The sequence below is a fragment of the Juglans regia genome, chromosome 6, assembly GCF_001411555.2.
Source record: "Juglans regia cultivar Chandler chromosome 6, Walnut 2.0, whole genome shotgun sequence".
NCBI lineage: Eukaryota > Viridiplantae > Streptophyta > Magnoliopsida > Fagales > Juglandaceae > Juglans > Juglans regia.
Window position 1 is genome coordinate 31,601,968 of NC_049906.1, and position 13,123 is coordinate 31,615,090.

Here is a 13,123-nt window from a genome sequence, read left to right on the forward strand (position 1 = left end):
TCACAACCTGGACCATTGAGCTTTGCAACGACACCCACGACCACCGTAACCACCCATATTTTGGCAATCAAAACCTGAAGGTCTTGATTCACGTCCTGAGGTCACGAAACGAACAGAGATCCTCCAAACTGTTTGGCTGGACAACGATGAGAAGGTCTTTCTTTTGATCGGTCATGGGCTACTCAAGGTCGTAGCGGTGCAGTTCAACACCAACTAGCTCCTTGCTGGACAGCCACAAGCTAAATCTAAATGTGTCTGTAATGGATTCAGAGGTGGTAGTAGAGGTGGTGGAGGCTTTTGGTGCTTTCGTGGAAAAGGGTGGTTCGAAGAGTGACAGAGTTGGCCCTCCTAGAGGTGGTGCACATCTCAGTTTCGGTCGAGATCCCAGTGCTCAGTATACAATTGAAGGTATGGTTGAGATATATAAAGTCCTTTATACCTTGCTTGTAATCTATTTTGGAGGGAAAATATTCATGGGTTTGGAAGTTTTAGGAGATAAGAAATTTGCACCTTAGCTGCTTGATTTTTTGCCACTTAAAGGTTTTTTTAAGCCGTTTGATGTATTATTGGGTTCTGTTTGTTCAAGAACTTCTTAGTTTCCTCCTAACAAAAATGGGGTTTTGAGTCATGATGGTAGTCATTTGGCAAGCACGTACAATGCTCTAGCCATACTAAAAATTGTTGGCTATGACTTCTCAATTATTGACTCTAAAACGAGGTTGACACTGGTATGGGGGCTGCTTTCGTGGAAAGGGTGGTTCGAAGAGTGACAGAGTTGGCCCTCCTAGAGGTGGTGCACATCTCAGTTTCGGTCGAGATCCCAGTGCTCAGTATACAATTGAAGGTATGGTTGAGATATATAAAGTCCTTTATACCTTGCTTGTAATCTATTTTGGAGGGAAAATATTCATGGGTTTGGAAGTTTTAGGAGATAAGAAATTTGCACCTTAGCTGCTTGATTTTTTGCCACTTAAAGGTTTTTTTAAGCCGTTTGATGTATTATTGGGTTCTGTTTGTTCAAGAACTTCTTAGTTTCCTCCTAACAAAAATGGGGTTTTGAGTCATGATGGTAGTCATTTGGCAAGCACGTACAATGCTCTAGCCATACTAAAAATTGTTGGCTATGACTTCTCAATTATTGACTCTAAAACGAGGTTGACACTGGTATGGGGAAAACCATGGCTGCCACCTTTTGGGTCGGATGAGTGGTCCATGCTCTTGGATTCTGAAGGAAGAATCATGGATTTAAAAGCTTTAAGAGAGAGAATATTTTATGAGGGAGTGGAGCATGGATTACAGAAGGAGTTATGGGCATTCTTGTTTGGATACCGTCACTATGATTTAACATATGCTGAGAGGGAATATCGTAGGTCCCTTAAAAAGACAGAGTATGAGACCATTAAGATTCAATGGCAGAGTGTCTCCCCTGAACATGCAAAATGATTTACAAAATGTAGGGAGAGAAAAGGCCTTATCGAAAAGGATGTGATAAGGACTAACATATCGCTCTTCTTCTATGATGGGGATGATAATGCAGATGTGAATTTGATGCGTGATATTTTGCTAACATACTCATTCTACAACTTTGATTTTCATTACTGCCAGAGTATGAGTGATCCCTTGTCCCCAATATTGTTTGTAATGGATGATGAGTCAGAGGCATCTTGGTGTTTTGTTGTAGCTTGTGCAAAAATAACTGACATCTCACTAGGAACTGTTGGGTCGCACTGCAAATCTTTGGAGACCTTGTCGTTGGATTCAGAGTACATAAGCAACAAAGGGTTAATTGCTATGGCCAAGGGATGTGGCGTGACATCGGTGAGGCACACCCACCTTCCAAGTCTGTCTAGCCATCGATACTCAAGGACCTGGGTTGTCCCTGACCCTGTGCGTGCAAATTGTCAGCCAATAGATGTGTGAGGTCTCTTGGCTTAGTCCCATGCCCCGCGCGTGCTACCTCGTTGCTTCCTTGTGGGTTTCCTGGGCTGACCTTGCCCTTCGTGGCTTGGCCCGGGCCATCCTATTTTCTCATACCGATTTCATCTTGCCGGATTATCCTTAGGCCCACCATGCAGTGTGGGCTGGGCTCGTGCGGTCAGGCGCATCATTGGGAACAGCTCCCCTCACAGTATATACTTGTAAAAAAATAATATTGTATGTAAACCTCCGTAACAAATAGGTTTTAGGCATTGTTAATTTAAGATTAACGGAGTTACAAAGAGACTCGTAAACTTAACCAAGATTTAGAGTGCGATGGTCATTAAGATAAGAAAAGTTTCCTAGTTCTACATTCTAGTTGAAACAGATGAACATGGGATGGGCAAATTGTTCATAATTCTACCTACTTCATACTTATTAATGTTGGGAATCTCAGGAAAGAATTCGCCGTTCCATTCACATGAATCCCCGCAATTCCTTATCAAGACCAGTTGGGCGTGGATTTGCTATATGCATGCGATATAAACCAAACCCAGATTAAGAGAAGAATATGATTTAAAAAGTTATAACCACATAATGTAAGCTAGGAATCTAAAACGCATAGAGAGCTCCTTTACCACCACAAAGGAAATCACATTCAAAAGAAGAAGATCATCAAAGCAACAAAGTCTTCAGAACCATCATTATGTTTGAGACAATTTCAATTGACTAATTAATTCTAATCAACATGCAAACGTGTCGAGCTGGGTTTGATTTGTTCATGTTCCAGAAAATGCCATTCCAATAAAGAGATGATGAATATTTTCTAAATCTAAAAAGCGGCGCTAATAGCATATAACATATCTAGATAGGGTAAGCATGCAACACAAGAGGCCAGAGATGAGTGATGTAATATTCTTTTGTAAAATGGTCTAGGCTAGAAGAAGAGAACAAAAGGTTAATAATAGCATGCAACATGCATTTTGTTGTGAAAACAACGATGACAAACAAAGTAAATCAATCACAAGATATAAAATTAATGTGGTTTGACAATGTGCTTACGTCTACAGAGCTGCAGATAATTTTATTATATTAGAGAATTATAAAATACAATTTGGGACGGAATCTCATTGTTCAGAACACTCAAAACCTTCATTAAGTATATGTTTATAGTGTCACATGATGACAGAAACTTTAATTTTCACTTTTTCTGTTATTCGCTCGAGCAGCATGTCGAACACGTATCGAGCGAACTCTCTGTCTGAGTTTCGCTCGAGCAACCTATCGAGTGAACTTTCTGTCTAGCGCTTTTTCTGATCGCAAACAGTACACAATCCATGAGTGTTGAGCAAACTTTCAGCCCAACTGCATGGCTCAAGCCTCTTTGAAATTTCGTCAAAAAACCATAACGCATCCTTGTTGGATTGCACCATCAAATTGGGCCAACGCACCAACAAAACCAGGCTCTACAAACGCGTCATTTTTGGGGTGGTCTATAAACTAGACATCCAAAAAACCACTAGGGCACCCCCCAAAAATAAAGAATTTAAACATTAATAAATTTATAGACCATCAAAAAAATTAAAAAAAAAAAAAAATTGATTTATTTATTTTTTTCAAATGATGTACAAAAACTCAATCTAGTCACTCTAGATTAATTAATATCCTACCTTCATTGCAGGGCACAGTAATTTCTTGATTACGGACTATTATCAAGTAACTTATCTGTCGTAGCCTCTACTCGCTTTCGTTGCATGCCAAGAAACGTAAGAAAAGTACGATGATTTTAAATCTTATAGTTAAACCAATCCACTAAAACAAAATGACAATTCCAATTAAATCAAGCTAAAAAAGTTGAATATTCTAAATGAGCGAAGTTTCTACTTTCTCGTGTTATAAATCAATAAAATCTCAAAGTCAAATTATTTTCTTATCTCGATCGAGCTTTCTCATTAATTTAAATTTCTTACTATTTTCCTTTAAAAGGTTTGATATATCCAATTTATGATAGAAAATAAAATATAATAGAAAAAAATTAAGATGGAGAAGAGATGATAAGGGAGAGAGATTTTGAGGGCTACATATTTACTTTCTCAATTGTTATTGAATCTAAGGATTACATCACTATTTATAGGGAAATTAAATTGAGATAAGATAAGGTAATAAATTTATTAAATATTATGAAAAGCAAATCAAGATAAAGCTAGATAGTATCAAATCAACATGAAATTGCATAATTAGGAAGAAGTTGAGTAATGCTAAATATAATTATGTGTTGTAAATTAAAGTGCGTGCTGCACATTTTTTTTGAAAAAGAGTGAGGTCCACCATAAAAAATTAATTTTTTTATGTGGGTCATATATTTATTCATTTTTTTCAAAAAAAGTGTGCGGCACTTGTACATTCTATGATTGTAAATATCATTTCTCGAAGAGGTTTTGATGAATTTTCATGCCCAAAATGATCATGATACAAACAAAATTACTATCATATGACATGCTTCAGGTACTATAAAATCACAAGAAACGTACACCAACTTGCACGGATATCTCAATCTCACACACAATTACTTCGATATTTCATGATCCATCAAAAACACGTACTACAAAATTACACTAATAATCCTCCAGGCGATAGATAGCCTAAAAGGATACGATAACTCCCCTTTTTTTTCTGAACTCGATAGGTTTTATAAAATATCCAATTGTTATGATCTTCTTGTTAGGTTTGTTATTAAAAAAACAGCCCTTGATCTTCTCCTTCTTTCTTCTTAATTCTTCACTTTCTTCCACGTACAAGACTCTCTCGATCTATATATCTCTCGATCCCTCCCTCCTGTTAAGGGTATCAAAGATAACGATACCAATCCCGTGCTCCCTACAAACTCTGCTACAGACTCTACTATTTAGTTTCCTAGAAACTCTGCTATTTCATATTTAAACTTGAACTTGTATTCTTATCATGTATATCCCACATATCATGCTCTGGCTACCACTGTTATCTATATCGCAAATGTAAAGCTTATATAAACTGAATACTACACACGGTTTTGGTATCTTTGCCAAACCCATTCATCGTATTTTATTATCTTACGTACATGGTATCGTGAGCCAAAATAGTTTACGCTTTTTTACGATCTTGCTTCCGCTTTTCCTAAACATGGCTGAGTCTGGTTCTTCCTCCTCCCTCCATCTTCCTTCTGATCCCAAAAGCCAAAAAATCACAGCCATGCAGCAAACAGCACCCATGTCCTCCAGTCATCAGAAAATGCTAACTCGCCATGGATGCTCTGTTTCTATTCTTTCTTCTCTTTGTTTGTTTTCCGTCTTCGTCGTTTTCATGCTCTTTGGCCATTTCTGTGGGCAGATTAGTTTCTCAGGATTAGATTTGGATATGGAGAAGACAAAAGTCACTCCCTATGATGATCAAGACCGACCTCTACGTAACGGCGGCTTCAGTACTGGTTTTTCCTTGAACCAGTCCGGTCACCATATGGTAGCTGTACGTTTCAGCCTCCCTCTCTCTCTCTCTACATAAAACTTTTTATATATAGAGCACTGGTTTCTGGACGAAAAATCGAAAGCGAGCTCATATATTTTAATCATATTTTTCTATCACTTTTGAGTTTGCTTCGAATTTCATATTTCTTTCTATACACACACACACATGCATTATATGTGCACGCGAATGAAAAACTGAAACACTTTCAAATCCCCTTCCTTCATCTGTGTGATCTGTTGGTTTTTTATTTGAATAATTTGCTCATCAATTGGATCGATCAGTTTGTGGGTTTTACTTTTATATCTTGTTCATGCTTAATTATTCTAGTACTCTATAATGCAGATCAGAAAGAAGGCGAAACTAAGCAGTGAGCAAAAGCTCGAACAAGGACTTGCCCGAGCACGATATTCAATTCGCAGATCAGCAGCTTCGAAGCTCAAGCTCTCAGCTGCTACCTTACTCAAAAGCGATGATTTCGTCCCCTCCGGAGTCATCTATCGCAACCCCGCCGCATTTTATCAGTAAACCCTAAAATACATTAATCATATGAGTAATGTTAGGGGCAAACTTTAAATATACAAATCTTGTGCATGTTTTTTTGTAAAAAATAGACTCCATTATACAAAAAAAAAAAAAAAAAAAAAAAAATTTTCACACTTTTTCATAATAGCCGAACTCGTATATTTTGGACTTGTATATATCATTATTCTATAAAAAAATTGAAATTCACAAAAAGAAAATAAATTAATTTTGTAACTTGGTTTGCATGCGATAAACTGTATAAATTATATTTTTAAACTGAAAACTCTATATATATATATATATATATATGCAATATTAATGAAGTTGTTTGATGTATTTAATGGATGATGATGATGATCAGGAGCCACAAAGAGATGGTGAAGAGATTTAGGGTTTGGACATACAAGGAAGGAGAGCCGCCCATTTTTCACGTTGGGCCAATGAGAGACATATACTCAATTGAAGGGCAATTGATTGATGAATTGGAAAGTGAAAATAGTAAATTCTTAGCAAGAGAACCTGAGGAGGCCACTGCTTTTTTTATTCCGGTCAGCATTGTCTTTATCATCAAATACATCTATAAACCTTGCGTCGATTATTCCCGCGAACCTCTACAGAAAGTTGTAAAGGACTACATTCACACCATATCAGAGAGATACCCATATTGGAATAGAAGCAGCGGGGCTGACCATTTTATGGTTTCTTGTCATGATTGGGTACGTATGCTATATCACTACTACATACAAGAAAATTACTTATTTACTATCAGTATTTTCTACTAAAATGAATTTATTCTCGTCGCAAATAATTCATCATGATAAATACACATTTTTCTTACAGAGTGTATTCATGATCTTTAAGTTTGTTTACTTTAAGGTAGTTTTAAGTTATACATTATAATATTATTGTTGGCAAACTGAACACTACATACATACATACATACATATATATATATATATATATATATTAGGTGTGCGCTGGCTTCCAATTTATGGTTTACATTTATATTTTCTTTTTTTATAAATACATTTAGAATAAGAGATACTATTGAACATGTGTTTCTCACTCTTCAATATATATATATATATATATATATGAGTAAAATTATCTCTTCTAAAACTTTTTCACTTACACAAAATACTGATATAAATAAAATTATCTCTTCCCTATGCACTGACACACGAAAGAAGTCTTACTTACACAAGCAGACACAAAATACTGACATAAATAAAATTATCTCTTTCCTATGCACTGACACACGAAAGAAGTCTTTTAATAGTCTTTTCCTTTAGCTTTTTTCTTCCTTCGTCTTTAGTTTTTTTTTTTTTTTCCTCTTTCATTATTTTTAGATGTTAGGTCAGAGATTGATGGATGGATCAATAAAAGTGAAGGATAAAAAAATAAAAATAGGAATAAAATAAAATAAATTGAGGGATAACACGGTAAACGAACCAAATAAAAAGATAAAATTGTAAAAATGCAGAACATCACCATTCTCAAAGTTATGCACTGATGACTCACGAAAGAAAAAGTTTTCTAAAGGTCTTTTCCTCTGCTTTTCTCTTCTCTCAGTTTTGTCTTTTTTGTCTTTAATCTTTTCATTCTTTTTAGGTATTATGTCAGAGATGGATGGGTTGTTTGATAAAAGTAAGGGTTAAAAAGGTCAAAAATGAATAAAACAAAATAAGCTGAAGGATAAAAACAGTAAACGAACAAAATAAAGAAATAAAATTGTAAAAGGAGAACAGAAGATTACCATTTTCAAGCTACGGTAGAGTTAACGTTGATTTAACAGGAAGATAACGAAAAACAAGAATTTTCGTTTAGTACCGTTTCATAACCACTTATATAATAGTATAGATATAGAGTTTCTAAGAGAGGCATTGATCATATGATATATATACTAGGATATATATACAACCCTTTAACACAATTTCACGACCCTATTCCACCAATATATAAATATCAAACGTATCCATAATAGAGCGAGAGAATGAAAAATTCTACTAATCATCAGGCCTATATATGCCACACACCTGCTTTTATTTTATTATTTTTTATTTCCCTTAACAAGTGTGTGGTGTAAGGATGATGAGTAGAAGAACTCATAGCGAATAAGTTTTTACCCAACAGTATTTTTAATTAAGTCTTGATCATTGTATTGTGAGTTCATTACAATTGTACCAAATGTTAAGGTGATAATATATGTGAATTAATTAGTAAATTTAATGATTTATCTAACAACGTTCGAGTCAACGTAAGCCATCAATTGTACTGATAACTCTTATTGAAGACGTAGGCATGTTGGGACACGTAGAAATAACATATATATATATAAATATATATATTTATACTAGGACACCATTTTAATCATGAGTACGAGTTTTTCTCCATAAAATTAAAAAGTGGTAGCAAAATTTGGTTTGACTCTTATGAGTGTCAGCTTGTATGTATCTAGCTAGGTTTTCGTCGCGGTGGTTAGATTTGGGGCAGAGCTACTTGGAAAACTTAACGTGTGACTAGGACTATCAATTTTTATTTCACTTGTGAAACCATCATCTAATAATAGGATTAGAGTTGGATAAAATGGTCAGTTCAGATTTACCTGAATTTGACCCGATTAATAATCGAGTTGTATCGGATTAAGCCGCATGTTCACAGGTTGACCCGATTAAAAGAAAAAATTGTCATTTGGATCATTCGAATTATTAATTTTGGTCAATCGGGTCACAGTTAGTTGGTTGGATCAGTATGTAACCTGCCACATCCTTTCAACTAGAAATTGAATTTTAAATTGAAAAATAAAACTTTTTTTTTTTAATTATCATAACTATTTGGATTTCTATTATCTCTATCATTATTTTGGGTGACAATTTTGAAATCATAGTAAATGAATTAATTCACTAAAATTCCTCCAATTATGTGACATTTCAGGCACCAGAAGTTTCAGCAAATGACCCTGAACTTTTCAAACACTTTATCAGGGCTCTATGCAATGCCAACACTTCGGAAGGCTTCCAAATTACGAGAGACGTCTCCATACCTGAAGTTCATATACATAATAAAAACTTGGATATCCCAAGATTAGGCCAACCCCCAAACAAACGTTTGATCTTTGCCTTCTTTGCTGGTGGGGATCATGGGAAAGTAAGGAACTTATTGTTTAGGCATTGGAAAAATAATGACACAGATATCCAAGTGCATGAATATCTCCCAAAAACCGCAAATTACTCAAGGATGATGGGTGAAAGCAAGTTTTGCTTGTGCCCTAGTGGGTGGGAAGTTGCAAGCCCTAGAGTGGTTGAGTCCATACATGCAGGATGCATCCCAGTTATCATATCTGATAATTATGTGCTACCATTTAGTGATGTTCTTGATTGGAGCCGATTTTCGATTCGTATTCCCAGTGCGAAGATACCCGAAATGAAGAAGATTTTGCAAGCAATTTCAGAAGAAGAGTATTTAGCAATGCAAAAGCGGGTAATCCAGGTGCAACGACATTTTACGCTCAATAGACCAGCTAAGCCATATGATGTAATACACATGGTGCTGCATTCAATATGGCTTAGGAGGCTTAACATAAGGCTGCCCTTGTAATGCTTCGACTAAGTTAAGGTTGTCATGTACATTCATAAAAGATTACAAAGCATACATAGATTAGTTATGGGAATTAAGGAGAAAAAAAATGTCTCTGATCTTTTAGTCGATTTTTTTTTTAGAATTTCTCAAGAATTGTTATGAATTATTTCGATTATTTTATGTATATTGTCTTTGTTGCTTGAACTTCAACTTGTAACAGAAGATAAAACACGATAAATTCGGCCGGGAAACTTGAGCCTTAAACATTGGTGTTTGAAATGGATGAAATTTCCCAAACTTGGTAGAGAAATTCGGGAATGATGAAATATGAAATAAAAAAAAAGAGAGATCAAATTATGATGAAATATTTTGAGATCAAAGCTGTCGTGCAATATATAGATTAATTAGTAAATCCAAATATAAGTACACGTTGAGACAACTTATATATGCATATGTCTGATCTCTGAAAGCTTAAAGACGATTCTATAATGCAGAATAAACACTTTAAAAATAGAATCAACAAGTTTAATGCCAAGTACCTCCAGCCATTGATGTTCCTCACTGTTTTGCTGTGGTTTCTCACTGATGTTTGGCACTTCCAAACTCTACTCCACTCTATTTAGATGGTGTAAGACTGAAGGGGATTGAGTGAGTGAGTCTGGAGACCAAACACAGTATTTATACCCGAAACTTCCATCCAACTTAGGTGGCTACGTGTCCCACGTGTAATACCCTGCTCCTTCTTCTTACATACGCTTCTTTTTTCTGACGTATGTTTCTTCTTTATGACGTAAACAAATTCCGAGGGCAGAGATTTTGTAAATTGTCTACCCCTTCTATCTAGCGACTGCGAGACTCGTCATGCGTGCCGAACCATGATGGCGTGTCTCGAAAGACATCTGGTGACTTCTAGGGCACGCCCAGTGTTTTAAATATACTGGAAATATTTATAAGGAGTATTTCCAGTGTTATTGAATTAAGATTGATCTTAAATACGACAATCATAATATTATTGAAGAGTTCCAAAAATATTATAATTGCCAGAAATCATTTTAATATTATTATTAAAATGATTTCAATTATTTAAGATATGATGAGATTTAAATTATGTTGAAAGCTTTTAGTAATCAAATGATTTTATTCTCTTTAATATGTTAAATAAGACTTCATCATTTTATTAATGATGAAGAATATTATTTTATAAACTAAAGTTAGTTTAAAATAATATTTACCTTAATTCCTCTAAGTGCTTTTAATTAAGTTAACGTTTACGCATTTTCAAATCAGTATTTTAATTCCTCCTCGTTAGATCATTACGTGGATCCCCAGACGAAATGACTGAGTTAAATACCCAGACCCTCTCTCTTTCTCCCTCACTTTTTCCCCAGCCCTCTCTCTCTCCTCCCTCTCTCATTCGGTGTACGCAGTACGTGGACTGCCTCTTCCACGCCGAAGCCTCCCAGCCCGAAGCCGTCGTGCGTCACCAGCCCTCACCACTGGCACCATTGGCCTCCTCTCCCTCCGGCGAGTCCATCCATGCCAGCCTTTCTCTCTCACGCTCTCTCTTCCTTGCCCTTGGAAGTGTAAAGCCCAAACGGGCTCAAGGCCACTGCGCTGCCGTGCGCCGCCCAATGGCTCCACCGCTCCCACGGCGACCTCCCTTCCCACCGGCCATCATCCTCCACCGAAGCCAGCCCTTGTTACGTAGCCCTCCCTCTCCTTCCACGGCAAGTACCCGAAATGGGTCTCTAACCCATTTCCTCACCGTGCGCTGCCATACACAGCCACCCACGGCCACCATGGACCTCCCCCTTCCTCCTCCACGTGACCCGAGGCCCATAGCCTCTCTCCACCAGACGGGTCTCCCCCTCATGCACGCACGGGTTGCACACCGTGCACCACTGTGCACCTCCACCCACGGCTGGTAACCACCACCTCCAGCCTCCTCAGGCTGCCACCAAGCCAAGCCAACCACCCATGGCCCCGATCTGCCACCCATGAAAGCACACTCTCTCTCACTCTCCCACGACTTCTCCTCCATTGTATAGCCAGATCCGCCACCGTGAGCCACCTCGACGCCACCACGAGATCCACCGCACCTCCCTTAGCCAAGCCCTAAGTCCAAACCACCACTTTATGTGGTGGGTAACCACTACACGTGATGGACAGTCACTGCGTGTGATTGATCGCCACTGCACGCGGCTAGATCTGCCGTGTTATGCTCTTTGCCATCATCACAAGGTCACCATGAGCCCTTCCAAGACCACACCTAGCTATCCAAACATCTAAACAGTTAACGTATGACACTTATAACATCATCGGCTGTGACGATCAACGAGCAACGCACGGGTTATCCCGTCGATGGTATAACCCTCTATCTCTCGTTAATTATGTTAGATATTGATTAGTTGACTAGGTTGTGGACTGTGCTGTTAGTATTAATGGAGTTGTGATATTGTGATGTGGTGCTGTGTGATGAAGTATTGGGCATTCTGTTTAGTGAAGTGTTGGGCATATTTGTGTTGGATGGAGGTGTATTGTGCCGTGTAGTGTGCTGTGAAGTGTTGAGCATATTTGGGAAGTGTGCTGTGTAGTGTTGTGGAATGTGCCGTGTAATGTGGTTGGGGAATATGTGTTGTATTGGTGACGCGGCAGATAGAATGAAAATAGTATACGCTGGGTGTACTTTGTGTGTGGCGTAATGTGAGACAAGGAGAGTATATGTAAAATATACCCTCATGGTGTATTGTGGAATGTGATGAGTACGAGTGGAGTGTACTCAGTGGCGTAGTGCGTGTAAAATGAATACATGTGGAATGTACCCTATGTGGTGGACGATACACCATATGGTGTGTATGCCATAATGGTGATGTGGGGTGTTGTATATGTGGGGAGTATAAGTGGAATGTACTCCATGTGATGGTGAGATGCACCATATAGCGTGTGTGCCATAGTGGTGATGTGGCGTAACTTGCATGGAGTATTTGCAGAGTGTATTCCATGCAGTGGAGTGACGTATCATATGGCGGATATGCCATAATGGTGATGTGGCGTGTTGTATATGTGGGGAGTACATGTGGAATTAGGGGTGTAAACCGGTCGGTCTGGACCGGAGAAACCGACCGGACCGACCTGTTCAGTCCGGATCGGACCGGACCGACCAAATGCATGGTCGGTTTCAGTCCAATAAATAAGAATGTTTCGATCTTCGGTCCGGTCCCGGGGTGGAGATTTCTCGGACCGGACCGACCGAATAAAAAATAAAAAAAAGTAAAATATTATATATATTATTTATATAATAATTATACAATTAACAATATAAAATTTCAAATATGTTATTAATACTTGTTAATATTCTATAAATTAACAATATTTTATATATATCTTAATCTAACCTATCACTATTAACAATATAAAATTTTAAATATGTTATTAACACTTGTTAATATTCTATGAATTAACTAATATATAATATCAATTAGTTAATTATATAGTAATTATATAAATTAATAATGTAAAATCATTTAATTTATTATCATTGACCATATAAAATATTTTTTTATTGAGTTTGTTACCTAATCCATATTAATAAGTCACTTAATTT

At 37.1% G+C, this 13,123-nt stretch overlaps 1 protein-coding gene across 1 annotated transcript; it reads left to right on the top strand.

Annotated features, from left to right (window-relative positions):
- Positions 1 to 4,930: 4,930 nt before the first annotated feature.
- On the top strand, positions 4,931 to 9,609 carry LOC109003277 (probable glycosyltransferase At5g11130). The gene is made up of 4 exons (XM_035691228.1): positions 4,931 to 5,418; positions 5,761 to 5,939; positions 6,302 to 6,656; positions 8,875 to 9,609. The coding sequence occupies exons 1-4, from the start codon at positions 5,077 to 5,079 to the stop codon at positions 9,535 to 9,537; spliced, it is 1,539 nt and encodes a 512-aa protein (XP_035547121.1). The 5' UTR covers positions 4,931 to 5,076; the 3' UTR covers positions 9,538 to 9,609.
- Positions 9,610 to 13,123: the final 3,514 nt, after the last annotated feature.